At 46.2% G+C, this 26,464-nt stretch overlaps 7 protein-coding genes across 7 annotated transcripts; 4 read left to right on the forward strand and 3 right to left on the reverse strand.

Moving 5' to 3' along the window:
* Positions 1-1,400: 1,400 nt before the first annotated feature.
* Positions 1,401-2,999, forward strand: N7477_009015 (uncharacterized protein; the record flags this gene model as incomplete). The annotated part of the gene is made up of 2 exons (XM_056970676.1): positions 1,401-2,231; positions 2,295-2,999. The coding sequence occupies 2 exons, from the start codon at positions 1,401-1,403 to the stop codon at positions 2,997-2,999; spliced, it is 1,536 nt and encodes a 511-aa protein (XP_056817655.1).
* A 7,880-nt stretch (positions 3,000-10,879) lies between these two features.
* Positions 10,880-12,441, forward strand: N7477_009016 (GNAT family N-acetyltransferase; the record flags this gene model as incomplete). The annotated part of the gene is made up of 2 exons (XM_056970677.1): positions 10,880-12,231; positions 12,324-12,441. 2 exons carry the CDS (start codon positions 10,880-10,882, stop codon positions 12,439-12,441), a joined length of 1,470 nt encoding a protein of 489 aa, XP_056817656.1.
* A 2,864-nt stretch (positions 12,442-15,305) lies between these two features.
* Positions 15,306-15,890, forward strand: N7477_009017 (uncharacterized protein; the record flags this gene model as incomplete). The annotated part of the gene is made up of 3 exons (XM_056970678.1): positions 15,306-15,320; positions 15,548-15,748; positions 15,819-15,890. 3 exons carry the CDS (start codon positions 15,306-15,308, stop codon positions 15,888-15,890), a joined length of 288 nt encoding a protein of 95 aa, XP_056817657.1.
* A 2,397-nt stretch (positions 15,891-18,287) lies between these two features.
* Positions 18,288-19,381, reverse strand: N7477_009018 (uncharacterized protein; the record flags this gene model as incomplete). The annotated part of the gene is made up of 4 exons (XM_056970679.1): positions 18,288-18,643; positions 18,751-18,770; positions 18,842-19,221; positions 19,289-19,381. 4 exons carry the CDS (start codon positions 19,379-19,381, stop codon positions 18,288-18,290), a joined length of 849 nt encoding a protein of 282 aa, XP_056817658.1.
* A 1,524-nt stretch (positions 19,382-20,905) lies between these two features.
* N7477_009019 (uncharacterized protein) lies at positions 20,906-21,182 on the reverse strand (the record flags this gene model as incomplete). Its single annotated transcript, XM_056970680.1, has 2 exons — positions 20,906-21,070; positions 21,120-21,182. The coding sequence occupies 2 exons, from the start codon at positions 21,180-21,182 to the stop codon at positions 20,906-20,908; spliced, it is 228 nt and encodes a 75-aa protein (XP_056817659.1).
* Positions 21,183-23,288: 2,106 nt separating this feature from the next.
* N7477_009020 (ankyrin repeat domain-containing protein) lies at positions 23,289-23,876 on the forward strand (the record flags this gene model as incomplete). Its single annotated transcript, XM_056970681.1, has 1 exon — positions 23,289-23,876. One exon carries the CDS (start codon positions 23,289-23,291, stop codon positions 23,874-23,876), a length of 588 nt encoding a protein of 195 aa, XP_056817660.1.
* A 1,808-nt stretch (positions 23,877-25,684) lies between these two features.
* On the reverse strand, positions 25,685-26,200 carry N7477_009021 (uncharacterized protein; the record flags this gene model as incomplete). Its single annotated transcript, XM_056970682.1, has 1 exon — positions 25,685-26,200. One exon carries the CDS (start codon positions 26,198-26,200, stop codon positions 25,685-25,687), a length of 516 nt encoding a protein of 171 aa, XP_056817661.1.
* Between the last annotated feature and the right edge of the window lie 264 nt (positions 26,201-26,464).

Raw genomic sequence — 26,464 nt, forward strand, 5'->3', positions numbered from 1 at the left:
GCTACGCAAAAGCAAAAGCGTGCTCGTAAGTCTAGATAGATAGCCCACGATAACGGTCTATCTATACGAGAAGCATTAGAGCTCGAGGAAGCTCATAAGGAGCCCTCTCAGGTAATTCTAGCTCCACCAAGCCTACTACCGCGGGACACACCAGCACCGAAGACGCGGCGTCCACCCTAATGCACTAGCTGCGGACAGATCGGACATAAAAGGAATATATGTAAAGCTAGAGATTAATCAATATAAAGGCGTTGTGGTTGATTAATATGTATAAAAGTGTAGAAAAAGTGGTTGGGTGGCTCACTCGCTTACATGGCTCACTCGCTTACCGACCACGTTAACGTGGTCGGTAAACGAGTGACGCATGTAAGCGATGACGCACCCCAAAACACCATAGTAAATGGGATAACTCACAACCTTATATCTCAACAACCATAGCTTCTCGTAAGACTTCCTCATAAGCGTATATTATTTAAGTTAATTCTAATGTTTTTTGAAAGTCTCAAAGGGTTTTAGGAAGTAGTGGTCAGATAACATATCCTTAAAGCTCAACCACCAAAATTACAGTGTATTTTTGGTAAAAGCTGTCAAATTAGGATTAAACTAAACCAGGCTTTCTTTACCAGACTTTTAATGCACTAATTCAGTAGAATTATGTATATTGAGAAGAATGAGCTTATTGTTGTTGAGATACATTGTTGCATTTACTATAGTGTTTTGGGGTGCGTCACTCGCTTACATGCGTCACTCGTTTACCGACCACGTTAGTGGGAGAACCGGTGACATAATAGCCTATGTGTGGCCTCAGGCATGATTCAATGTCTGCAGTGCATAGTGCATCTTCAAGACACACTTGGAGATAGACAAGTCATCTACCCAATTCATTCAGGATTCACCCCATTTCTTCTATTAATGATGCAGCATTAAGATTATCCCGTACGGCCGCAACAGGGCATCAGTACGGCCTCATCCAGCGTCCTCTACACCAGGCAGGCAGTGTGTGTGTGTGTGTGTTGTCCAGTCTGCATCGCCAGACAGCCATCGAGCCGTTCCCATTTCAATATTTAATTTGAACCTTAGCATGAGACTGATAGATTCAGACACTGCGATTACTTAGGGGAAGATCCTCTCCAGTTCCTCGTTGCGGCCCGGAAAGAGGATATCATGATCTTTCTGGAGTGGATACTTGATAACTTCAAGATCAAGAAGTTTAGCAGCCTACACGAGCTTTGGAGGAAATGGTGCCAGCTCTATCGCAAAGCTGTGGGACGTAGCCTTCATGCAAAGTGCTGCCAGGACTTCAATGATGTGAGTAATTATTGCCTTCCTATTATTTTCACTTTCTAATAAAGGAGCGGCAGTACATGAAAGAGAACCTGGTCACACGTTACAATCTCGATATGTCCGTTAGAGAGAAATCCGTCATGAACGTTGACGATTTGTATATTGTCCTCCACCATCATTGGACAAAAGACACAACACCCTATCCGGATGGTCGACAAATAATCCAACTCGCCTTCCTCCTTCTGGTGTCGGCTTATACCGCCAGTCGACCAGGAGCGCTGGTGTATGTCGAGAAGAACGAACGGACTAATGTTCAACACTTTTTCAGCAATGCAGACGATGGTGAGGGTGAAAATGAGGATGATTGGGACCTCAGGAATGAGGATCTCAAAACTCTTTGTTACGGCCAGATCAGCTTGATTCTGCTACCAAACCCTGGAGGCAACCGTGACCACCTTGTTATGGAAATTGACTTGAAGCATACCAAGGGCCATCATAGCAGACCGAAAAGGTGGTATATTCCATGGCATTGCTTTTGCTCCATTGAACTGACCATGTCTGAAAGGAAAATATTCTTGGTGTCCGAAGTGAAGCAGCCTGTCTTCGACGTCATAGTTCTTGTGCTTGCAATGGCAATTCTTGATGACGCCTTTTTACCAAACATTCGTTCGGTCGAGGATATTTTCAAGACTCGTGTATCTCTACCGCGTCGATCCTTGAAATTGGATTTCAAAAAAGACAAACTCAACGTGCCCATCTGTCGCCAGCCAGTTTACACCTCTTCCGGAATGACTACTGACCACATAAAACCTCTGAAGTACCACACCTATTTATACTTTCTCGAGCGATTAAGCTTGGCTGTGGGGATGATTAGAGCTATGAAACCTTATGATCTCCGGCGTGGTACTGGTGAGGCAGTCGACAGTAAGTTACTGTCCTTGAATACGGTAATTTCTTAAAACTGACGCCAAAACTTCGTTCAGAAACTGCATCCCCCCTTGCTCCAGCAGGTAATGGGTCACGTCTATGCCAGCACATTTCAGAAATATATGAACCAACGAGTTCAGACGCATGTTCAAGCCGCATTTCTCGGCTTACCTTCAGAAGATGCATTAATGAATATCCTTAGCCACCAAAGTCGCTTCATTGACCCTCGAGCCCCGTCCAAATACGATGATTTGCCTGAGAACAAGAGGGCTTCCCTTTCAAACCACCCTGAGATAATACGCCTACAGCAAATGCGTGATACCCTCGCTGTGGAAGCCAGGGAGCTCTATGGGTCCATGAAGAACGCAACTGGCACAAAAATTGGAGAGCTCAAAGCAAAAGCAGATGCTGCATTGAGAGTAGCGAAAAAGAAGGTGAAAGAAGCAACATTCACTGGTGCTCGCAATGAGTTCTTTGCCACCATTGACACTTTGGAAATCAACAAACAGCTCGATCCCTCCCTTCTGGACATCAAACAGGATATATACGAGGTGGAAAGGATTGTCCACCGTCTCAAGGAGCGCCGCCGAGTGGCAGACTTAATGCAAGTGCCATGTCACGAGCTTGCTGAAGACGATGACATCCTTCGACGGACTGTTTTGATCAATGCCCTTATCGATCTCGGCCGTGTCGAAAGGGTACCATCTGAAAATTTCGTCCCACAAAAACCGTCACAGAATACGATCCACAGCAAAAGCCAGGAGTCCTCGCCAGATGAGCCTGCTTGATCAGAACAAGGCCTTTCTCCCTCGCCAGAGCCGCGGGACCGTCCAATCTCTCTGACAAATCGGCACTGTCTCTTCTGCGTCTTTGAGCCGAACTACCAATGTTACTTTGCAACAACACGGAAAGCCAGGGAGCATTTTGAGAAGCACCTCCGTCACTTCAAAGGAGATGAGTTTATCTCATGTCCTGATAAATTTTGCGGACTCGCCTTTCGTGGACATCGAGCCTTCAAAAGCCACGCAGAGAAAGTTCACTCAATACGTTACTTCACCGAAGCGCAACGTATCAAGGCTGGCTTATAGATTATTTTTCACTGGTCGCGGACCATGGGAGCCGGTCGTGTGCTAAATTCGTTTGCGCAGAGCGCTCCTACATTCTTTGAGCAAAATTAGAGCCAGTGCTAGTTTAAGTATGGATAGGATAGAGCTGCATCATCAGACTTGGCGTTTTTGTTACCGATAGAGCTCTTGGCTAACCGTATCAACGAATATTATTTGTAAAGCATGGCTTGTTCGTCAGCGATTGCCTAGGCTCTGATTGTCGAGTGTACGAGGGAAAGAGGTCCACAATCATAGATGTTTATGAAAATTTGTTCTGCGGAGATGAGCTATTCGCCAATCCGTTTGGTGCTAATTTGCACCTTGATGTTCCTGTCCTCCGTTGGTACCGTAACGAGTAGCCTCAAAATATGCAGCGTTTACTTCATTGTCCCCCAAGTTCGACTTCTTCAGGTAGGCTTGTAAACAAACGTGTGGGCTGATTATGATAACTCCGCACATAGAATGCGACACAGACTTCAGATTTAATACAGACATTGATTTCGGGACGTCCTGGAGAACCAAGCTTGGCCTGCAGGCTGGAACGTTGCTTGACTTGATACTTACCATTACGCAGAACCTTTCAATACAATACAGATTGCACCGCCACAGTTTGTTTGTCTAGGTGTATACCACGTAAGTAATGAAATGTTTGCGTATTGTTATGTATCGTAACGCCCCGCTTGCAGGAAACCTGGCGATCAAACGGAAAGGCATTTCCTTTCTAGTCCAGACCTGCGTATCCGTAAAAACGTTGAAAACAAACGCTTGGAAACAAACGCTTGTTGTGGAACACAAAACATCGAGCGACCCTCGTTGAACGGCCAACGAACGGTTCTCAACAAGAGCCCGTTGGAATAAAATTACAAGCTTCAAGCTAGATTATCTGACACCGATGATCTAACTACCTTGTATCTTCTTTGTGCCCGAGTCCTTTGCGAGAGCATGTCCATTCACGTGGAAAAGTTAGTAAACGTTCATAAACGTTCAAGAGATCTAAATTATCTTTGAGAACTTTCTAATTCAATAATTCTCTAGCGTTCTTCCTTCTTTTACTCAAATGCGGGGGCCCGCCGTAGACCAGCGAACGGTGTTTTGTCGTACGTCATTTGTCTAATACTTCATATTTCATCAAATCCTCTTGTTCATATTCACCAAAAATATCCAATGTGAGCGAGCGAATCTTCAGGAAAGCGGTGAAATAAAAAGAGACCGGTTGCCTTTGCAAATGGAGGTATTGCCTCGTACTCTCGTTCAATAGATACGTGCCAGATAAACGCGTAGAAAGCTGAGAATGAGGACGCAGGGTGCCACTCACCCAAAGTCCATGTTTCAAAGTCAGCGTGGAGAAGGATTCTTCCTGCTGTTGGGGCATCTGCCACCTATCACTCTTTAATCACTTTCGTTTGTTGTTGTTGGTCGTCCGTTTTTGTTAACCGTTTGTTGTTAACCGTTTGTTGTTAACCGTTTGTTGTTAACCGTTTGTTGTTAACCGTTTGTTGTTAACCGTTTGTTGTTAACCGATTCTTTGTTGACCCTTTTTTACTCAAGTCTCTTTCTGCTGACCGCTTTCTACTGTTTACTGACCGTTTCCGTTAACCACCCTCTGTTAACTATTATTATTATTATTAGTGACCAAAACATCCAGTCAACGACTCAAATTTATGCTATGAAAGATGGCAGCCTGGGAGCTACTCCAACTCGAGTAAACGTTGTGATTAAACGTTGTGATCGAACGTTTGTTGTTAACCCGTTTTTGTTGTCTGTTTCTGCTGACCGCTTTCTACTGTTTACTGGCCGTTTTCTCAAATCACCCTCTGCTAACTAATCAGCTCAGCGATCAAAGTGGTGAGTAGACACAAGATCATACGTCATCTTGTCTATGCCAGGGTCATAAAGGAGAATTTGGAGAATCCAACGTTTATACGTCTCTAAACCCCCCTTCCTTATCTGCAGCAGAGCCCCACAATTGATTTTTATTTGGAATACAGTCTTTAACTACATGTTGATAAATTCTGTGTTGACCACTACTAATCAAAGGTTACTGTACCCACTCAACCGAACTTGATCTTACTAGCCACTTTTCGAATGAGTCGATCCCAAAATAAGTGCCTGTGACTTCAGGTCTCGTTCTTCCTTTGAAAAAGAAGCCTCTGTCTTTCAACCTCCATATCACGTACATAAAGTCAGTTCTGTATCTGAAAAATGACTTCAGTATTCCAAATGGATTTTTGGCCTCGGCTCGAAGGCAAGATAGAAGGATCTCGCACCAATACCGACTCCTCACTACAAGGCTTTCCGGTCAAAAGAAAACGAGCCAAAAGAACCACAAGGGGTCAACGAGTACATAAATGCGAGCATCCTGATTGCAATAAGGTGAGACTGAAGCCGCTGAATGTTTGAACCTATGTTTATCATTCGACAGGTTTTCACAAGGGCTGAGCACTGTCGACGGCATAAATTGACTCATACAAGTACGACTATCTACACTTGTGATTATGAAGGATGTACGATGAAATACAAACGGGCCGCTTCCTTCATGAGGCATCAGCACCAGCAGTAAGTAACCATGACACCCTATAGATATGAGCTCAACGTTTCAATCCGGGGTAGGAAGCATTTACCACCCGAGAAAAATAATTTGCCACTTGCGATCAATGTAGAAACATTGTATCTGCCATATATCAATCAACTAGATGGCCTTTCTGCTCAACCGCCGCATACTCCAAGCATGTTGACCCAGGAAGCGGGAGATATCTCTGAACCTGGATTTGGTTTTGAAAACAGCTTTGGTGATTTGTTTCAAGGGCCAGGCTATACAGAGAATGGACTTGATGTTGACGGTCATGCTCCAGACGCCCTTGCCCAGACCAGTCAGCTTCACGAACCAGTCAATAAAGAGTATCTTGCCCCTTCGATTCAGTTACCAGCAGTGGGTGTGACGCATGAATGTCTTGTGGCCTGAGAGAGGCCTGAGGGGGAACGTGATCTGGAAGGAGCCGTGGGTCTAACCCGATTCGGGATAGAAGTGGGTTTGTTTCGTAGATGCTCGTTTTCCTCTTTCTCTCTTCTTCTTCTTCTCCAGTTTAGTTGCTTCTGTTAATGATACACGAATTCTTCTTCGTCTTGGTCGGTAACAGTGGGGCTGGAGGAGACAATTTACCAGTGCTTGCGCAAAGTATTACGACCAGATGCTTTCAAAACAGCTCCAATTCTACAAAATGTGGAGCAACTGCGGGAAAACAACGGTTTGCCTTAGCTAGGATCTATTGACACGAAATGCTGTGGTGAGTTTGACAACTTCATTCTAGTATTTTGCTACATAATTCATACTAATCTGTGCCAGTATGATACGATACCCTACAGTAATTTTCGAAATCAGTTATACCTATACACTCTCACGAATTAAGTTACGAACTATAATCTGAAGGGAATTGATAGAAACACGACACTTTTTTTAGAAACACGACATTTTTGACCGCCTTTCGTACTGCCGGCAAAACTTTCTTTGCCTTACATCCCACACTTCCTGACATTATGACCATACTCGCCGCACTGAGAGCATCTGCCTGGCGCTTTCTGCTTCTTTGGCACCACTAGCACCATATACTTCCGGTCTGATACCTTCGGAGGCTGTGCAGGAAGCCGAGGCTCCGGTAACGGAATGTATGCCTGGTTCTCTAGGCCACCGATCCTCCAGAACATGTGAATATCAGTGACCGGTATAAGCTGGTTTTGCTTGATCAAAGCATCGATCCGGTGGGCACATGGAAGGCCATATACTCTAGTAAATGCACCAGTACAGACCGATAAAGGCGCCTCTGTAGTAGCCCTACCAGCTAGTTATATGGTGCTGCTTATTAATTAAAGTAAGCGAATATAGTGATATATGCTTCTCAATCAACCGATATAGAGGCTTCTTAGAGAATAGAAGCGTATAAATATTACCTGCTCTCTTATTAGACCGAATATGATCAATTTGAGACAAAACAGCACTGGATATGCTGTAAAGGATAGATAGCATATCACCTGCTCTACCTCCGATATGCTTCTTTAGGAAAGTATATGCGCCTTCCGCCCGAGAGGTCGCTGCATTACTAAGATACGTAATATGCCCTGTGTATAACTAGGAAGGTCTGACTTGAACACCGTACTAGATATTCTCCCCTAGCTCACTTTTACCCGTCGAATCCGCAACAACGGTGCGTAGCGTAACCTTCTCAGTGGGCTATAACTTCTCCCTACTCGGCTTCTCTATCGATATTAAATTCGACCTTAAATTAGGTGACCCAATAGCCAAGTTCCTATTAAACTATAGCTATCCCGCTAAACTCTTTATCGGATCGTTATGGCTGACTCAGTCCCCCGCGCTGACCTTCCCGGATAACCTAGCTCTTACGGCAGAGTTCGAGCCGTATCGGGTCATTTTACCCACTGATCCAGCCGGGCAGACCTCACCAAAATCGCTATTATTAACTAACCTCCACCAGGGAGACCGGCCTGTACCTACTCCGCCAGGAATCTCTCCTATAGTGACCAATATCTTAATACGAATTGATCGAATAGGCCTATCATTCAATAGTTATGTTAATAATGCTCTACCTATTAAGCCGCCAGCCGGTCCGAAATCGGTTCCCACGATTAATTTAGCGGCCGCGGAGCTCTTCGCCGCGTATCAGTTCAAGATAGACTTAACGCCATCAAGCTTTACTGCGCCGGATGCGAATGCCCACACATACATCTGCGTCGCACATCTTACTATATTCGCATGCCTTTCTCATCAAAATTGTTTTGCGACGGCATTGTTTTTGACGTATCAATCTTCTCTTTGAGGCAACTAGATCGGGTTGGATTTATAGCAGCCATTGCGAGCGAGTGGTCGCCTTGCTCTTTAGGGGGGCGATGAATGTGAATGTACCTGTATTGCCCGGGAAAAGCATCGGAAACGCGAGCTCTTATAAGGCATAGTTCTGGTAACAAGAAAGAGCTAAATTATGCAAAGGGAACTTTCAATTTTTGAACTGACAAAAGACATGAATTTCTCATAAGGAAAATCGTGGTCTTTTTACGCGTTGGGCAATACGTGGGCGCTAAGACGGCGCGTAGTTCAGGCTCCACGTGATGTTAAATATTCGGCTGTCCCGCTGCGAAGGTAGATGAGTGGAGAAAGCAACGTGGAAACGCAGCTTCCATACTTTAACTTGAGTGATTGAACTAGTGCAACACGATATATATGCTTTAACCTGCCAAAGGATAGCATCCGACTTTGTTTCAAGATTTCCTGCGCATAACTCCCAGACCATATGCCCACATAGAGTAGTCACCCGTGACCCAGCGATCTTGCTGCATGTAGCAGATCTTGCAATCTAAGGTGTGCTGGGGACGATTGGGGACGATTGGGACGATTGAGCCTACCTGCTTGGGCGAACCTCCGTTTGAGAAATACGTTACGTTGCAGGAGTATGTTTAGTCATCTTCCTGTAAACCAATCATCAGCCTGAGTAGAGTCCAAACCATGGGGCGTCATGACCAGAAAACCGTGAAGTGGCCCGGACGTAGAAGCCAGGTGAGAAATGAGGCGCTTGGTATACAGGCTTCCAGATAACTGTTATATGGTACAAGGATATAATAGACCGGTGAGAGGTAGAGGCAAATGGAATACACACTTGTCGGCATAAAGTGGCACAAGAAAGACAAAAAGCAACGTAGAAAATCGGCTTCCGTACTTAACTCAAGTCATTAAACTAGACCTACAGTATGATATACATGCTTTATCCTGCAAAAGGGTAGCTGCTCGGGAAACAATACCTACAGAATTTCTTAATCAACAGATCGATTTAATGCAGACGCGCTGCCAGGCTGTTATCGACGCGCAGGGAGGACATACAGTGGCACCGCAAAAGTATTTGACCACCCTCCACACCGCTTTAATGGTCCCATTTCACCGCCTACCATACTAGGCCTTCTAAAACCTACTAAACTAGCTAGCGTGTTCCATCAACGCGTGCCGCGTATGAAGCTATTATTCTTCTAACCTACCTATACACATATGCCTCCTATCCGGATCACCCCTACGCCGTAGCGGGCGCCCGTTACCGCTCTACGAAGGCCTAAATGCGAGCTTGACGTATAGACGCGAACTAAAATCGTTGAACTAAAAACGGTTGCGCTATGGTCTTATAAGCAAATCTAAAGGGAATATCCTTCTATTCCTCTATCGACGATCAAATATACGGTTAAGAAGGCGCACGAGCGCAATATGAATATATCTTTACCTCGTTCTAGCCGTCCAAAGGTGCTAGATAAGGCTGATCGGCAGAAGATTATTGATAAAGTCCACGCTAAACCGCGCGTCTAATACGCAGATCTTTTTGCAGAAGTTAGTAATAAATGCAAGAGAGACTCTATTGCTCGCTTACTATCTATTAAAGGTCTAAAGAAGTGGCGAGTGATAAAACGGCCTTATTTAAAGGCTGAAAACGCTGCAAAACGACTCTCGTGGGCGCGGCAATACGAACACTATATGAAAGAGGATTGGGAACGTATTTTTTTGGTCGGATAAGTGTTCTATCGAACGTAGGCAAGGTCTTCGGCCTAAATATTCCTTTATTCGTCCTTACCGTTAGGCAGAACTAGGCGATATAATGCCTACGCCTACGAAAGGGAAGCAGATTAAGCAGATATTTTGGGCTTTATTCTCTGGTGCATACCGACGGACTGGGCTTATTCCATTGTTTACCGCTAGTATATCGCAGTCTATACGAGGGGGTATAGACCGGTTCGTGATCGAGGATATCTATCGAAGAATCCTACCTACTTTATTATCGTCGATACCGAATACGATATTTCAGTAAGATAATGCACCTTCGCATACTGCCTATATCGTACGCGAGGCTTTGATCGAGCTAGGAATTGAGATAATGGGATAGCCACCTATTTCCCCTGATCTTAATCCTATCGAGAACCTCTGGACGCTTCTAAAGCAGAAGATATATCAGATTCGGCCTAATCTATTGCATATGCGGAATAATAACGAAACGCTTGATATCTTGATTGATACAGCGCAAGATGCGTGGGATGCGCTTGATCTGGGCATGCTTCAGCATCTATCAGAGACTATGCCGCATCGGGTGCAGGCAATTGTAAAGTCTAATGGCTTGTATACTAAATATTAGTGGTATGGTGCTTGAATTCATGGAGTTTTTTGGCTGGCAGAAAATATGGCAGAAAATAAGGCGGTGTAAAGGTGGTCAAATACTTTTGCGGTGCCACTGTACGCCCTACTAAGGGTATGTTGATGTATTATAGCGGTTTAATTACATTCAGTTGTAAAAAAAAATGCCAGAATTTTAGTCATCAATGACGGATGGAAGATACCACGCTCACACTGTTAATGGACCCGAAAATAGTACGTTTACCCCACCCCACTTAAAGTTATCGTCTGACGTATAGACTCTTCATCACCATTGTCACTTTAACGGGACTCAAGAACACAGTATGTGCAGCTCTCTGGTGCAGCTCTCTGGATCTGAATTACCTCAGTATTTTCCATATCATACGTTCGAATGAAGTACAATAAGTACTTCTTGCCCAACGGGCAGCAGATCAATGTCAAACCATCCTTTGGGGGGTTTACATTTTCAGTCGATGAACACAGCTTGCACGGCTCTTTTCCACCTGGGTGGTCGATATCTCTTTATACCGAGAACTCAGGTAATGGAAAGCCGTCCATTGACGGGGATCGCCAGTCCCTAATCGATTCTGTCTCGTCTTTTACGAGACCAACTCTCCTCAGCGATGTGCTCCACATATCTTCAATGTCGACGCCATCAATTAACGACACGAAACCTGAGAGCGCTGCTACTAGACAAGTGGCCATGATCTTATTTGCCACCTTTCTCTGGTATTTCCAAGAACCCGCACCAGACTGGCATGTGCCCACGTCGAATGGAAATGAACTGCCAGGATTCGCCACAGATACAGGAGGAGAGTGGAGTCTGAAAGTGAAAGGAGACGGCGTTCTTAGTGGGAAACAGCGAATGCAGAGACTCGAGAGGATGGGCCTAATCGCGACTGCTGATCCTTCAGTGGGTTCGCAAGAGAGACCAGAGACCTTTTTCGAGATGTTCATTACTCAAAGAGCCTTCTGGCAGTTGGATCCCGGGATCTATCTGTTTACTCTGGATCCACCCCGTTTTCCTGTCAGTGATAATGAGGCATGGGCTCTTCCATCATTGGATGCTTTTGGAAAAGGGTTCCCCTTTGGCGCTGGGCCCAACACTTCTGGGACCTTCATACCCTCATATTACCCTCCCATCCCACTTCAATATAAATTTACTGACAGCATTCGCCATCCAGTCCGCCCAAGAGCTCCACAGCAAGGAGAGGTGTTTTACACGAGGTTCATTCCCAGTAGTGGTCAGAACATGACGTTCCGCGTACCCCTAATCCCAATGGAAAGCGCAATGAGGTCACATTCCACAACGACGCAGCCAAGCGATTGGAGTTGTCCGAACCTATGCCTTGACCCTGAACTTATGAATGATTTGGAATTGCTTCACCGATGGATGGACCAGTCTCCAACTCACGCAAGCTTGATCCAGAGCAGTTCTTTGGAAGTCCGGAGGGAAAATCTTAAGACTTCTATGTCAAGCAAATCATCTTTTCCTGCACTAGCATACTGGGGCTCGACACCTGTTGGCTTCCTCGAGATTTTCTGGGTCCTTGAAGATCGTCGTGGTAGGCTGCAGGGCAAGGTGGAGGATTGGGATAGGGGCTTCCGGTTCTTCATTGGAGATGACGACTTCAATAGCTTGGATAATCTGGCACTCTTCCTGAGCTCAGTGGTTCATTATTGCTGGTTGTGCGACCAGAGAACCTATTCCGTCTTGGTGGACGTTAGGGCGGACAATGAAAGGTTCGTTCCTCTTCAAACGAATGGTTGCTCCCGCCAATTTTCGATTTTTCAAGCACAGAATTCTTTCAAGCCAATACTGAATCATTCTACAGGTTCATTTCATGCCTACGAGACCTCGGTTTCTTTAGGGAAAGCGAAGTATATATTTCGCAGGGGCATACCACAATCATGAAGATTAAGCGTAGTTTCTGGGTTGCACCTGTTACCTAGTACATATGACAAGACGCCCTGCGGACACTTAACGGTGATTCAATGTTGTGCTTGAGGATCTTGGTATTCTGGGCCTGTCGGAGGTGCCAGGGGCTTTGCCTTTTCAACCATCATATTGATGAGTTGCTTGCACCCCAGTTTGAGAAACCCAGCATGTAGCAGTTGAAGACAAAGGTCTTTTGCGACGATTAATACTCTTACTGTACTCAGCTACTTTACCGTTAATTAATCATTGTCTTTTTTTCTCGCCCTCGGTTGCACGTATCGACCTAAATGACTGTTCAACTGCGGCTTCAACACGGTCAACAGAAAGAACGGCGGGCGTTGAAACCGCACTTTATTTTCATTAATCCAGGTGTTGTAAACGGAGCTTGCAAATCCGGGGGAAAGCTGCTGGTTAAACATAGTCTTCACAGAATTATCTGCATTCAGGTTTTGACTCCCAAGGGCTGAAGGGTTTCAACGTAGTAGTGTTCTACTCTCTCCTTGGAGCACGGTTAGCGAAACCGTGACCTAGTGCAAGAATAAAAAACTGCCAAGGTACAGCAAAATTGAAACTACTTAGCTAGTTAGCCCCTTGTTTTATTTCCCCTTCCCTTCACTTATCTAAAAATGATGCCCGGGGCATCTCTTTATTGTGGAAGTGGCTACAGTACTTAGAAATCAGTGTCGTCGTAAATCAACTCTAATGACAAATGCATGCGAATATAGCAAGATTTACGATGCAGATGTCTGTGTGGGCATACGTCTCCGTGAGACAGGCCAAGTATATACTGTATTTTTTCGGCGGATGCTTAAGGAGCAAAAAAGTGAAAAGTACGAGACTTGAGAGTGGACGGTCGCGACTTTACTAGTGCGCCCGAGGAATATCCGTTGCCCCGTAATGTAACTAGGTGACAGTCGAACGCCACATCGGGTCGATGGCTTTGCATCCGGGTTAGCATTAGGACACCGGGCTGTGTATGGCATACGTTCTACCTACTAAGCCGGATCGGGTACAATCGTCTAGGACCGCCCAGGCGCCCATCCTGGTACAGTACGATCGGTGACACTCGATTCAAGCTCCCCACGAGGGTCACGGGCGTGTAAGAATCGCGAAGAAACTCCCGGGATGCGCTACGCCCACTAATAGTGCCCCCCCTAGCCAAAGACTGCTCCTTCCCCGGAATTAGGGTCTGATCCTCTATACAAGAAATTGACCCTTGTGATAACCCTGGCTGGCTTTCAGACAACCATTTTGATCGTTACGTAAGTGGTCGGGTGCAAACTAACAAGGGAGCGATGACTTCTGGCTGCACAAGACCGAGATTCGGTAGTTCAACGTTGAACGTTCATGCCCTTCACCGCCCTCGACCGTGCTGGCCAAGGCTTTGTCCGTTTGTCCGTTTGTCCGTTTAATATGCCTCTTATTGATAACGGGACGAAACCTGTTGAGCCCAACATTTAAACGGTGGAAGCTTGGTTAATTCATCGGCAAATTCTACAATATGGCTCTTGCAACTTTTGCTCTTCGCTTTCGTACGGCTCGTCATCTCTTTGACCCTGTGACATGTCCGCCATCGGCCCTCTTTTCTGCGCCTACACCTGTTACATTCACCAAGCTCGGTTAATCCATTCGACGAGACATTTCAGGCCATTCAAAGATTTAAACGCAACTTTTTACCTTATACGACGATGTCAACGATCTGAAGCACGGGGCCTGCTAGCTGAGCCTTCCCCTAACCTAGAGCCTGAAACTCTGACGACTGCCGTACTCACAATTCCTTTTCGGCAACAATACAATTCGATGCATACCAGGATTTACCCTCACGGGCATCATTTAAGAGCTCACATGCAGCAGCTAGACATATAAAAATCCTACACTTTCAGTTCCAAAGCTGTGCCCACACCGAGCATCATGCTAGACAGATTACTATGCGAAATATTTTTCTTGATCGCAAACTTTGTAAGTTATTGGCCACAAGTCCGGCTCAATGTGCTAATACCTCTTAGCTGCCTACTGCTAGCCTGGGGATTTTGAGTCAAGTCTCGTCCAGACTGCATACAGCGCTGATCCCCCTGATTTATCAGACCGTTACGTTCCGTGCCACCAGTGAGTGGGCATTGAACGTCCTCGATGTCGATTCCTTCTTTCTCTACCACGGACACATACGGGCAGCTAACCATCTGCAGCACGTTAAGCACCTACACTTTTACGCGCCAATCAATCTCGCTCGGTTTAATCGGTGTGCATATTATAGCATATTCCGTAATGTAGGGCTTTCTCTATGTACATCCACGCTCGGCACCTCCGATGATATGGTGGCGCACGAGCATTTCCTGGACGATATTGCCGCATAACTCAGACAGGTCTTCACGCGTTTAAAGCCAGATAGCCTGCGTACCTTTCAGTGTATCAAACGCACAAATTTCTGTCTGTATTGAAACTGACCGTCACAGTTAGCGATTTGGGATATGTCTCCCGATAGGTGTAATGAACAAGGGAGGGTATCTCAGCCAATACTAAAGCAGGCTCGCAAATTTATTGCTTATAACCGATGGAACATATCCACAAATCTCCTTTAGCCTAGAAGGTCTATCTGACTTTTCTTACTTGAAAACGCTAGCATAGGAAAGTATCCAGCATGCGAGGGAGATCGAAACCTTGCGGCAGTGTATCTATCGAAACTGGAGTCATCTGACGAATCTTTCGATTAGATTTACTTCATCGGTTGCCTCTAGGGCTTTACGCTAGGAGACAATTGGTTTGCACCGGCCAGAAATCTTGAACTTCGAAAACAGCACCGCTAACTAGTCAACGTCACTTTCGCCTTTATCCACTTTGTCACTCTCTAAAGTCACTCTTCCGACAGAAATTTCTTTATATGGCTCCTTTTTCCGTTCACTGCGCTCGTTGACTTTGCGAGATTATTCAAATCAGCTGAACTTATTGCGATAGCTATCTCGGCCACTAACCTCACCGCAACTTGAGCATATTGAACTATATATTGACTCCCTTCTCTTTGAGCCAGGAGATAATTGTGCTTCTAACGCGCTTATTGAGTTCCTCTTCTCTTTTCAGGGCCTCAAGAGTCTTCATTTAAAATTAACTAATTTCCCCACGTAGGAATATCCACTCCAAAATGCTATTCGACACCACCGAAGCTCATTAAAGAGGCTCGTTTACTATGAGCGACAGCTTGAACAAATCGACGATGCGGGACTATTCGAGGAAGATCGAGATGTATCTTCATATTGGATATTCTCTAACATCGTGAACTTGAGTCGCATGATAGCTTTGGCACTTTGTGTGAGCCCCTCCGCAGCGGTATATAGTCTCAGTACTAGTTATGACTCGATGGAAGCTAATATTCTTAGCACTAATGGCTAGAGCCCAGGGCCAGCAAGATACAACTACAGGTTTTATATTTAAGGTTCAGCGGGCCCGAGAGGATTCATCGATATATTAAATAAGAAATCGAGGCCCTACTTCATGAAAGATACGCTAAAAGTGTGCCTTCGCCGCGTAAGGATAGATCTAATAACTACTTAGCTACTTAGCTCGTATTGACAATTAACCTAGCTCCTTGGCCCCTAGAAATTACAGTTTATCAGAGGCCACACTGAAGCCTACGTCCGACTGTGATGCTAAAGAATTTCTGTCATTTACTGAATGGGCTTTCGGCGCCAGCGGCTTACCAAATCTTCAAATTTTAGCGTTTGGGGATTTCTCCCATAAAAATCGATATTCCAGTTAGCAGTTCTTAGTCCGAAGAGTAGGCTACGCTGAGGATTGCATATAAGAAGACGATCGGCCTACAATGTATGAGCCTAGTGGATTGTCCTTTTATTCTGCAGATATAGCAGACCCCCGGATTTGGAACCGTGTTTCTATAGACGGAGCTCAGTTTCTTAGTGCTTGTCCTGAGGGCGGCTTGGTGGAATCACCATACGATATCTGAGAATTCTATTTTGTCTCTCCGGCCTGAACCTAGATTGTCGTATACAAGCAAGCAGCTGTCTCTCCATCAAAGAGAGACAAGCACTGTCAATTGAATGTAGCAATATTGCGCTTTCTGTGCCCGTACCATAGAATGATAATATCATATTAATTAAGATTCGAAGTATTGAGCCGTACTAGACATCTGGGGTCTTAGTTGATATTGTGCGAGAATCAGTTAGGGGATATTCAGGGCCTACAGTATTATCCTACTCGTTACGGTCCTTGCTTCCCAGGGAATACAAAAGACCCTATAATGCCAGAAGAACGGTGCACTAGTCACGTATAATCATAGTGGTATCCTTAATTTGACATATGATGTAGGCCTACAACAAATCGCAACAATTATCTTTTGGAAATCTGTTGATACGAGAATCTTCAGTCGATGAGCAATGGTGATAAACGGTGGGTGATAAATGGGTGGGCGATAAACGATAGGTGATGAACAATGGTGACAAACGGTGAGCGATAAACGGTGTGCGATAAACGGTAGCCGATCAATGATGATGAGAACGATGGGTGGTGAATGAAGGGCCGTGAATGGTGTGCGATAAACGGTGAGCGGTAAACGGTATACGACAAATGGTGGGTGGTAAACGGTGGGTGGTAAATGACGGGTGATAAACGGTGGCCGATGAAGATGATGATAAACGACGGGTGGTAAATGAAGGGCGATAAACGGTGGGCGATAAACGGTGGGTGTGTTGAATATCCCGGTCACTGAGATAATCACGGGGCTAGGAGCACGTGCATACATACATATTCACCTAGCTACCAGCGTCTCTATATCAACACACAACACGAAATCAGCTCCCATCAACAATATAAACACCGAGGCCTCACTTATCAACTAACAGGTGGTAAATTGATAGGCGATAAACGGTGGGCGACGAATGATGGGTGATAAACGTTAGATAATAAACGGTGGAAATAGGGTGGGCGGTGCGATCATATGTTATTTGTGTAGGGTTGTTATCCCTCCTCGCCGAGCTTTACCCGGAAGCGTGGATTAACACCGTAACCGATTTTCCTTGCACAAATCCAACGGTCGCTACTGTGAGCAAATATAGCGACTTTGCTAGCACTTCTTGCAGCATCTCAAATAACAAAGTACTCGATCCTCAAACAGTTACACTTAGCTGTCTCTATCGTAATAAGCCGGGAAAACCAAAAATAAAAATAAAAAAATAAAAAAAAATAAAAAAAGGGAGCTAACAGATAACCTCTCAGTTCTCGAAATGTATATTAAATTAACATTGGTACTATATCAATTATTCTGCGCAGATTGATGTTACCTATGGTATAGTTATCCGACGGCACTTGGAAGCAAAAGAAATAGAAGGCTCAGATAGCGGTTAGTCTAGCGGCTCCCTGCCTTGGCTTCGCGCTAACACTTATTACCTTCAGTCTCTCCTCTGGATTAGGATATAGACCTAGAGCAGCTATGGGCGGACTTTGTGGATTTTTCGGAGCTGCCAACGTCCCCTCCCGGCCTCACGCCTAGTCATGATCATCTCGTGACGATGGAACCGCCTAACGCGCCCGTCCCCGCGAATCACGAAGACTATACACCATCACTCGTCGAATATATCTTCTGTCCCACTCAGGATGCCCGGCGCTGCTTTTCCTGGACCGGGCCGGACCCGTTGTCCTTCTATACGAGCGCCGGTGATTTCTTTCTCCACTTGTCGGCATTTATGCCTATTGGGCAAATACAGTGGATAGAGTTCCGGCTCTCTAGGTTAACGACGGCGACGGGCGAGGTTGTGGAGGAGTATCCGTTCTTCCTCCCTTGCCAGGAATCGATGCTGGGAAATCTGCCGCGGATTCGTGGGCAGATCTGTGATATCATCTCGCGACAGGACAGCTAGGGCGCATTGGAGAATTCGTATTTCCAAATGTACATATTGCCGCGGAAAGAGGCAGGGACGAGTCTGGTCCGGGACAACGCGTTTTCATGCGTTCGCTCGGCTACGCCCGTGTCGCTTGATCCAGCCTTTTTTGTACGGAATATAGCGGGGAACTTCGCAGTATGACGGCGGATGCGGAGGCAAATGAGCCCATGCATCCAATGAGTCAGCCCTTGTCCTGGCTCTGAACGGAGTTTTGTTTCCTTCTTCGAGGAAGCCAGTCCCGGTGCATGATCGTTATCATCGTGCGAGTCACTCGGCGCGCGTCGAGGCCGGCGAGGATGGTCGCGGATACGATCTGGTTTCCGGGTCTCTATGGGAAGCGTGCGGGCCCTAGCCACGGCGATACCGATATTATTGTTGATCACAGGGTTTTATACAAAGGCGTTCCATGGAAAATCTATGTCCTGTTCCACTTACTACGCAAGCTGTAGAGATCGCTGTATTTAATCCGTACGTCCATCCACATAACACTCGGTATTGCTTCAGTCCCGCACGACGCTCAACCTACCCCGGCGCTATAGGTCTCTGCAAATCTCTAAACTGTCGGCAAGCCCGGGTTGTTCCACAGCCGGTGGCACGTAAACGGCGGTGTATTGTGATATGCTGTAGTCCCATTGTGGGCATAGTAATCTGCCAGAAATCGGTACACGATGAGCTATCATATGACAGTTGGTCTTTGTCTGGGTACCACGTGGAGTAATTGTTGGTCACCGAGATGTCTAGCTGTTCCTGTGCTACCAACGTACGGTTAAGTCGGAAGCTGCGGGCAATAAATAGATTTGATATGTTGCGCGCAAGAACACTGTCGTCGAAAGAGGTCCAGGCGGATCTGTTGCCCTGACAGTTCGGATGGGTCCAAGCTTGAAGTTGCAATGGGGCATCTAGTGTCTAGGGGCTGTCAACGCTGGTCGGTGAAGGGGCAATAAAAGCTAAACGCGATAAACGGTGAACATACGTCGGTGGCGGACCGGGCGGTGAGGGCACGCGACGCGGCAGCCGCTGCACCAGACCCGATGCCCAAAACAACCAACACCACAAGAGCAAACATTATCCGATAGGTGGTACTGTAAGAGCGCGGAATGCTTGAGCTTCGCACTATACGGCAAGGCTGGGGCGGAGGTCTGGTAGTTACATATATCGAGCTCTCAGCGAGCTGGCAAAGGTGGTATGGGTGCCTGGCCCCGCAACAACGCCTATCAACGTTGGGAGGGTGATTTCTTCGAGCGTTGGCTATTTCGGAAAGTAAGGGCTAACAACAGCTCTGGGTCCATACATCCATGATTACGCTTTCGCCGTCGGGCGTTTGATTGTTCTTGGTGGGAACCGGCCACTCTGTCCGATGGACTCTCCTTTCAACGGTGGTTTGACGCATCATGCTCTCACTATGACATTCTGAAAGCAAAGCACAGCCCTGAGGCTCAGAACCCATGACGGCCACGGCTGTGGGCTGCTCAAGTTGGTCAAAGTTTTTGTCTCATTCTTCAACGGAGTTTGACCAGCGGGTTCCTACGTGCGTCTCTTGTGTGGGTCACCGTGGTCGCAATGTCGCTATGAGCAGTACGCTAGATCGATGAGAGTCCTGGCGGGCTTGCCTACAAAAGGCGTTGGAGAAGATCAGAAATCTGACATGAGAGCGATCGCGGCCTATTACTCGCCTCTCGAAGACGAATGAAACACGGGAAAATTCGTCCTGAACATACATTGGATCCTTGGAACCGGGCTGTGGGTGAATGCAAGGTACGTAAGCAGTTTGATCGTGCGCATCCTTTGCGAGGCATTCACTCACATACGAACAGAGCCAGAAAATCGCTACGGTCCCTCACCGGTAGTCGGCGCAACAAGCACCCGCCGAAGGAAGAACACGCAAGTCTTCCCGCACGGGACGGTCCGGACAGTTATTTGGCAGTACCCCAACCGGCTCTGCTACGGCTTCAATGCGAACGGTGTCGGGGTTACCGGTCAGTCTTATACCATAACAAACACTTCAGAGACCCGATCGCATTTCCTCGGGTTGGCACCTGCTCGCGCCGGCGGACCAACTGTGCGGCGACCAAGTCAACGTCTCGGGAGTTTACTGGGGGTTTACCCGTCATATATGAACTCCCGGCGAACGAGGCACTGGACAGGCCAGAGATGAACACAAAGTGATATTAGTCCGTAACTGCGATAATTATTATATTTTAGGGATAAGTTTACGTCCGGCGAATGCTAGGATCTACGTGATACGATATAACTAGTATTTTTATCTATACTACGTTAACGTGCGATATTTATAATCTAAGCTATAAGCAAATTTAATCGTCCTATTAGCTGTTTACTTCTAGTAGATCCTTATCCTCCGGTAGGATTCTTAAATCGCCTATAGAAGTGCTATTCCACTATTTAAGGATATAAAGAAGGTCCTATCGCACTTTCATTAATCTTGCTTAACGGCATAGAAATAAGTAAGCTAGTTATCGTGGATGTGCTAGAGGTAGTTTCCTTCGTGATATAGCTACGAATTTATGGCTCGTAGCTATTAGTTCCCCTCCTTAAGTCGCTAGCTATCGATATGCTTAGCGATATAGGACTCCTACAAACGCCGTAGGAGGCTCACTAAACGAGCGCCCTGAGCCGCCGCCTTGGCGTCCTCTTTCTCTAGTTTCGTCAAAATCTCGATAACCGACCGGAAAGGTTCGATAGCTAATTTTAGTTTTTCTTCCTCTTCCACTACCTTCGCATTGCCGGCGTGATGCTGCTAAAGCTAATTAGCAAGCCTAATTCTAGTGGTCAATAGAGGCTCTTACTGTTGGGTACTGTGGAATTCTAGTTGTTAAAAGGCCGTGTGAGCTATTCTCGAGCTCGCCCATGGCTGGGGACCCGATCGCATCTCTCCACTATGCTCGCTTCTATCATCTGACGGGTGCGTGAGAGTCTCTATGGCGAAACAACTACTATACAAGGTAGAAAGTTAGGACGTAGCTCCTTCTTGTAGTCGTAGTTATAACGTCTTCCTTCCTTTCCATTTAATGTGAAAGTGTGTATTTCTATGTGCAATGGAATGACTGTATCGCAGGCCAACCGTTGAAAACCTCTGATCTTGCCCCCTTCTGACCGGATAAACACCACCGAAACTTGCCTCCGGTCTAATTATGTGTGGTATGTCGGAAAGAGAAGTGCTGTGGTTAGCATGATACACTTTCTTATCCTTTAACCTAGCTATCGTTTTAGACACAAAGTACATCGAACGTTGGGCTCTGTCGGTAATAATATATATAGAGACCGACTGCAGCCCTCGTGAGAAAGTTTGCTATGTACAATGCTTCTCGAAAGCGCCGTCCGGTGGGCATTGGGTCTTCTTATCTGGGCGCCGTTGGCTTGCTTAGCCAAGTAGTAGCGTAGCAATATTGTCCTATATAACTATTGCCGCTTTCCTCTATACGTTGAAGGGGTAGTAAATAGAATATAGTTGGACACGGAGCTAAAACCAATAGGAAGCCTTTCCTACCTATTCCGCCTTACAGATAGTGATAGCAGCTCTCTCAAGGTCTCTACGCGGTGGTGAAGCCTCCAGATCACCCAGATAAATTATAGGGCATATTTTGGAAACGAACGCAACACGGACTGCGGTCCTCTGAATAGGATCTACTATAAACTCTCGAAAATTAATAACCTATCCAATACAGAGTACGGGGTCCGCGTTAAGCCTAGCTATGCCGAGTGCGCAACGATCAAGTGCCCCGCGAATATATATCGATACGATTCTACCTATTACTATTCTGATAATAATTATGCAACCAAGATTTGCGATGTTAGTACTGATCTAAATGTTACCTTTTATCCGTCTTCGGGCCGCTAAAGTAATATATGTATGGGTTGACGGCCGCTTGTTGAAGCCTACGGCTTAACCATCTTCCCGCGCAATCCAGGCCTTCATTCTACCCTAATTCGTAAAAGGCGGATTCCGTTGAGACAACACCGATATATGGAATATATCAAATTTTTGTTGGAAGTTTGTTTGGCCAACAAAGTCTGCTAGTTGTATAGGCGTATATCTTCTTCTTTTCTCATAATGACTCTGTTCTGACAGTGACCGCGACTTGTTCGACAAATGGGTGGCGGTCAGCTTATCACTTAGGCTTGCGCGTTATTTCCGCTTAAACCGCATACATGACAGACTGATACAGAAATCTCGCTCCTGGGAGCCCGATCGGCTGCCCTAGGAGATAGCAATCCCTTGCATTAATGCCGAGGTATAAATAATGGAGGGCATGACCAAATAGATATTTAAGGAGTGCGCTACCAGTCGTTTTACCTCCTATCTTCCAGTACTTCACAGTTCCCAAAGCTTTATATCCTAGGTGTCTTTCACTCTGTCACCACAGTCATAGTAGCATTCTCCCCTTCTCTCGAATCGTCTTGCAGTCAATGACTGACCTATTGATGTCTAGACAAACAATCTAGAAACTCCAGCGAGATTAGAGCTTCACGACTCCTACAATCGAATACCTCTTTGGCATGCCGTCTCCAAATGCAGCGTGGGAGAGGTGAGGTTGCTGCCGAAGAGCGGACAAGATGCACTGGCGGCGGATCGAGATCGAGTCACACCGCTCAACTGTGCAATTATGCGAAACAATGCTTCGATCACACAACTCCTATTGAAGCATCTGAGAGCCCTTTACTCTACGACCACATTTCTGGACGACATAGATGGCAACGGTACCGAGCTGCCACTGTGTCTGGCCGCTAAGTATGAACGCACGGAAATGATAGATCTGTTGCTCGAATTTGGTGCGGATGTCAATGCAGCCAACCGGCGTGGATACACTCTATTATACCACGCGGCGGATCAGGGGCGTTTGGCGGCCGTGGAATTGCTTCTTGAACAGCAAAATATCAATTTGCAGGCATAGGATCCGTCAAGATCTACTGCTCTCTATGTTGCTACTAAGCGAAACCACCTTTCTATCGTGTATATGCTTTTAGGCAACCCGAATGTTGATATTAACTGCAAAGATATGCACAGAAACACACCCCTCTGGTGGTCTATCCGACTGGGACATAATGGCATCTCCTTCCGGCTGCTAGCTGAGGCTGGTGTGGATCTTAACGCTGTCGGTTGGAATAGTGGTCTATCTACCACGCCTCTCTTTGATGCTGTGGCAAGTCAGAACTATTCGCTTGTGGAACGAAACCCCGAGTTAGACCTAAACCTTCTCGGGTCTTTCCGTTGGACACCCCTTGGCCACGCTGCACGCGACGGCAATGTTGCTATGGTAAAATTACTGCTTCGGAGAGATGATCTTCGATGTAATGCAGTGAGCCCGGACGAAGATTCCCCGCTTTGGCTTGCTACAAAGTGCGGTAGAACTGGGGTGGTTGATCTCCTGCTGCAGCAGGGTAACCGAGTGGACGTTAACTGTCGAAACAACAAAGATTGTGAAACTCCCCTGTTAGCGGCGGCTGGTTCCGGAGATCGAGATCTATATATCGTGAAGCTCATTTTGGAGGATCCGCGAACAGATCTCAATGCTGTGGATAAGTCGGGCAAGACTGCGATATAGCACGCTGATTCAAAGGGGCATCTTCAAGTCGTAAAAGAGCTCCTGAAGGATCTAAGGCTTCATAGCGATCTGACATATATTACTTCGGCGGTGGGTAAGCACTAGATGCTCTCGACTTGATCAAGCGACCTGGGGAAGGAAATAGCCGGATCTGCTTTGACCAAAAAAGTGCTGCATGTCTGTAGACGTGCGGGGCTTCAATTGTGGGAGTAATCCTTTAATGACCCTCTGATTTATGTAAGCTGACCAACAGCTAAGCCTTATCTCGTATATATTGCTTTCCTATTGGCGCACATTGCCTTTGTCAACTAGATTTAAGTCCTGATATTCGCCTCTAACGTGATAGGCGCACCCCGAGAGGCGCTCCTATTTCATTTGTTGATAGCTCATATGTTCGAGAACATGTCTATGGCTCTGTAAGAGCGGTACAGATGTATGAACCCGAGCTATACATAGAGTATAAATGCGGTCAGCCCGATAATACAAGAAGTGCTGGTATATATTCTTCACGTGTCTATGTATCTACTCGCAGTGTCTGCGATCTTATATGGTAACAGACGTGTCTTTAAAGCGACCCTTTCAAATGATCGCGTTTCAAAGGCTTCGCTGGAAGATAGTGTATTCGTTTTAGGGGAGCTAAGCTAAAAATCCCAAAACAAAATGAAAATTGTGAGACAAAATTGAATCAACCGATATGCAATAATTTCTAGTAGGCCTATGTCGCTAGCGAACTGGGCCTATTTGTTTCGCATTACTTAACTTAATATTTTGCCGAATTGTGTGCTCTACTATTCCTCTTCCTCCTCTTCAATATCGCCTATTCTGAGTCGTTCTTCTTTGTAGTGGTCATAGTTTGCAAGCGCTTTGGCGGCGCGCTTTGCCTGCTCCTTTTCACTTATAGTGTTCTATCTCTCCGTCCTTCTCAATTGCGCAAGGTAAGAGTCTACGTTGAATTTAAGAGTCTCTCGCTTTTTACCTTGGCCCGTAGTGCTTTCAAGGTCGGCGATATTTGATTGGCGAGGGGTTATATTTGGAGTAGGTGTAGGGGGCTGTTAAATAAAAAGGTCGGGGTCCTCCTCCTTCTATTTAGGCATAGCGGAGAGATCCGGATAATTAACCTCCTCTTGCTTTACTTCTACCGGTCTCTTCACTGGAGAAGTGGTGTTAGCGGGCGTTTTAATACTATTAATGATTGTAGAGCTAGAACTTCCTCTGAACTTAGATCTAGGGCTCCTAGATTTGGTCGATGACCTAGGAGGGGCCGAGTGCGTGCGAGATCGTTTCTCGCGTATAAAAGCGTCTAGCGGGCAAATAGAAGGGAGGCGATTAGGGCTACTGCGTCTAGCGCCCTCTTCGTACGCGAGCTATCTTTCTTCTTGCTTTTCCTAAGCTTTACTTATGGCGTGGGTAATTACCTCGGCCTCGAATAAGCCGTTAAGATCGGCTTTGGGAACCTAGGTGCAGCCACCTAGAAGAAGTAAGTTTTAGTCTTCTTTATTGACGATATTGATATACTTGATTTTTAGATACGTCCGAGGTGCTTTCGAGTACTTATAGTCTAGATTCGTATATTCTAGTATCATAATGCCGATAATACCCTTAATATTCTCCACTGTGTAGCGGCGATGCCTTCTACTATTTTCGTCTCGGTCCTAGATCTGCGTAATACGAGAGTTTTTATCCGATGCCTCGGGCAGATTTCTTAGATTGTATCCTTTTGCAGATTAGATCTTATATATAGCGCCTTTGAGAGGCCTATGTCGCATAATGGCTTTGGTTGAGCTGCCAGTCGAGAATTAGGCTTCTGGCTATCCTCCAAATTGGCTGCCTCCAATCGATAGTTTCTGAAAGCTAACGAGTATGCCGTCTTCTTCTTTCGCACTTTCACCCACAGAGCTAGGCATAGCGTTCACGGGTGGCTCCGATGTATCCTTGTTAGAAGCCTCTGCCATAGGCGTGTCAGTGGGCTCGACAGAGCTATGGCCGCCGGAATTCGCAGCGGCTGGCTGTGATTTGTCTTCGTTAGTAGCCTCTCCCATTGGTGTATTATGAGGCTCGATAGCACTATTGCCGCTGGAACTTTCGGGTACAGATTGTCCCTCTGGGAGTTCGAAGGGGGGTTTCGAGTGTGGATCTACCGCTGGCTTGCCATTGACTGTTTTCGAAAGGTTGACCTGCCTATTCAGGCTCTTAACTACTGCACTAGGTATTGTCCCGTTATTAGCGGCGTCTTCAACTTTTCGAAGCTTTTCCGTCAGTTCATCTTGCTTCTTCGATTTAGTGGCCTTGGGAGGAACCCCCTTGGATGATTTCGGTTGAGCCATGGCGCACAAAGCCTTAGACAAGGTCTAGAGATAGATAGAGCATAGAGGAACGACGACTTAGCTTCTAGTTATACCCATAGATGCTAAGCGGTCGTTTCTCGGGCTTTTGAAGATATACCTAGCGCCCTCATGAAATAGAGACCGCCTATTCCGTTTTACGTTAAACACCGCTAATTCCTCCGGTCCGCCCGTCCGTGACGCCGCAATAATGAGCTCTTGGAGAGCTTAACGGTGCCGTTTATTAGCCCTAATCTGTTATCTCTT

This window comes from Penicillium maclennaniae (assembly GCF_028827695.1).
Source record: "Penicillium maclennaniae strain IBT 15551 chromosome Unknown utg000008l:1.0-3552695.0:1.0-3555053.0, whole genome shotgun sequence".
Lineage (NCBI taxonomy): Eukaryota > Fungi > Ascomycota > Eurotiomycetes > Eurotiales > Aspergillaceae > Penicillium > Penicillium maclennaniae.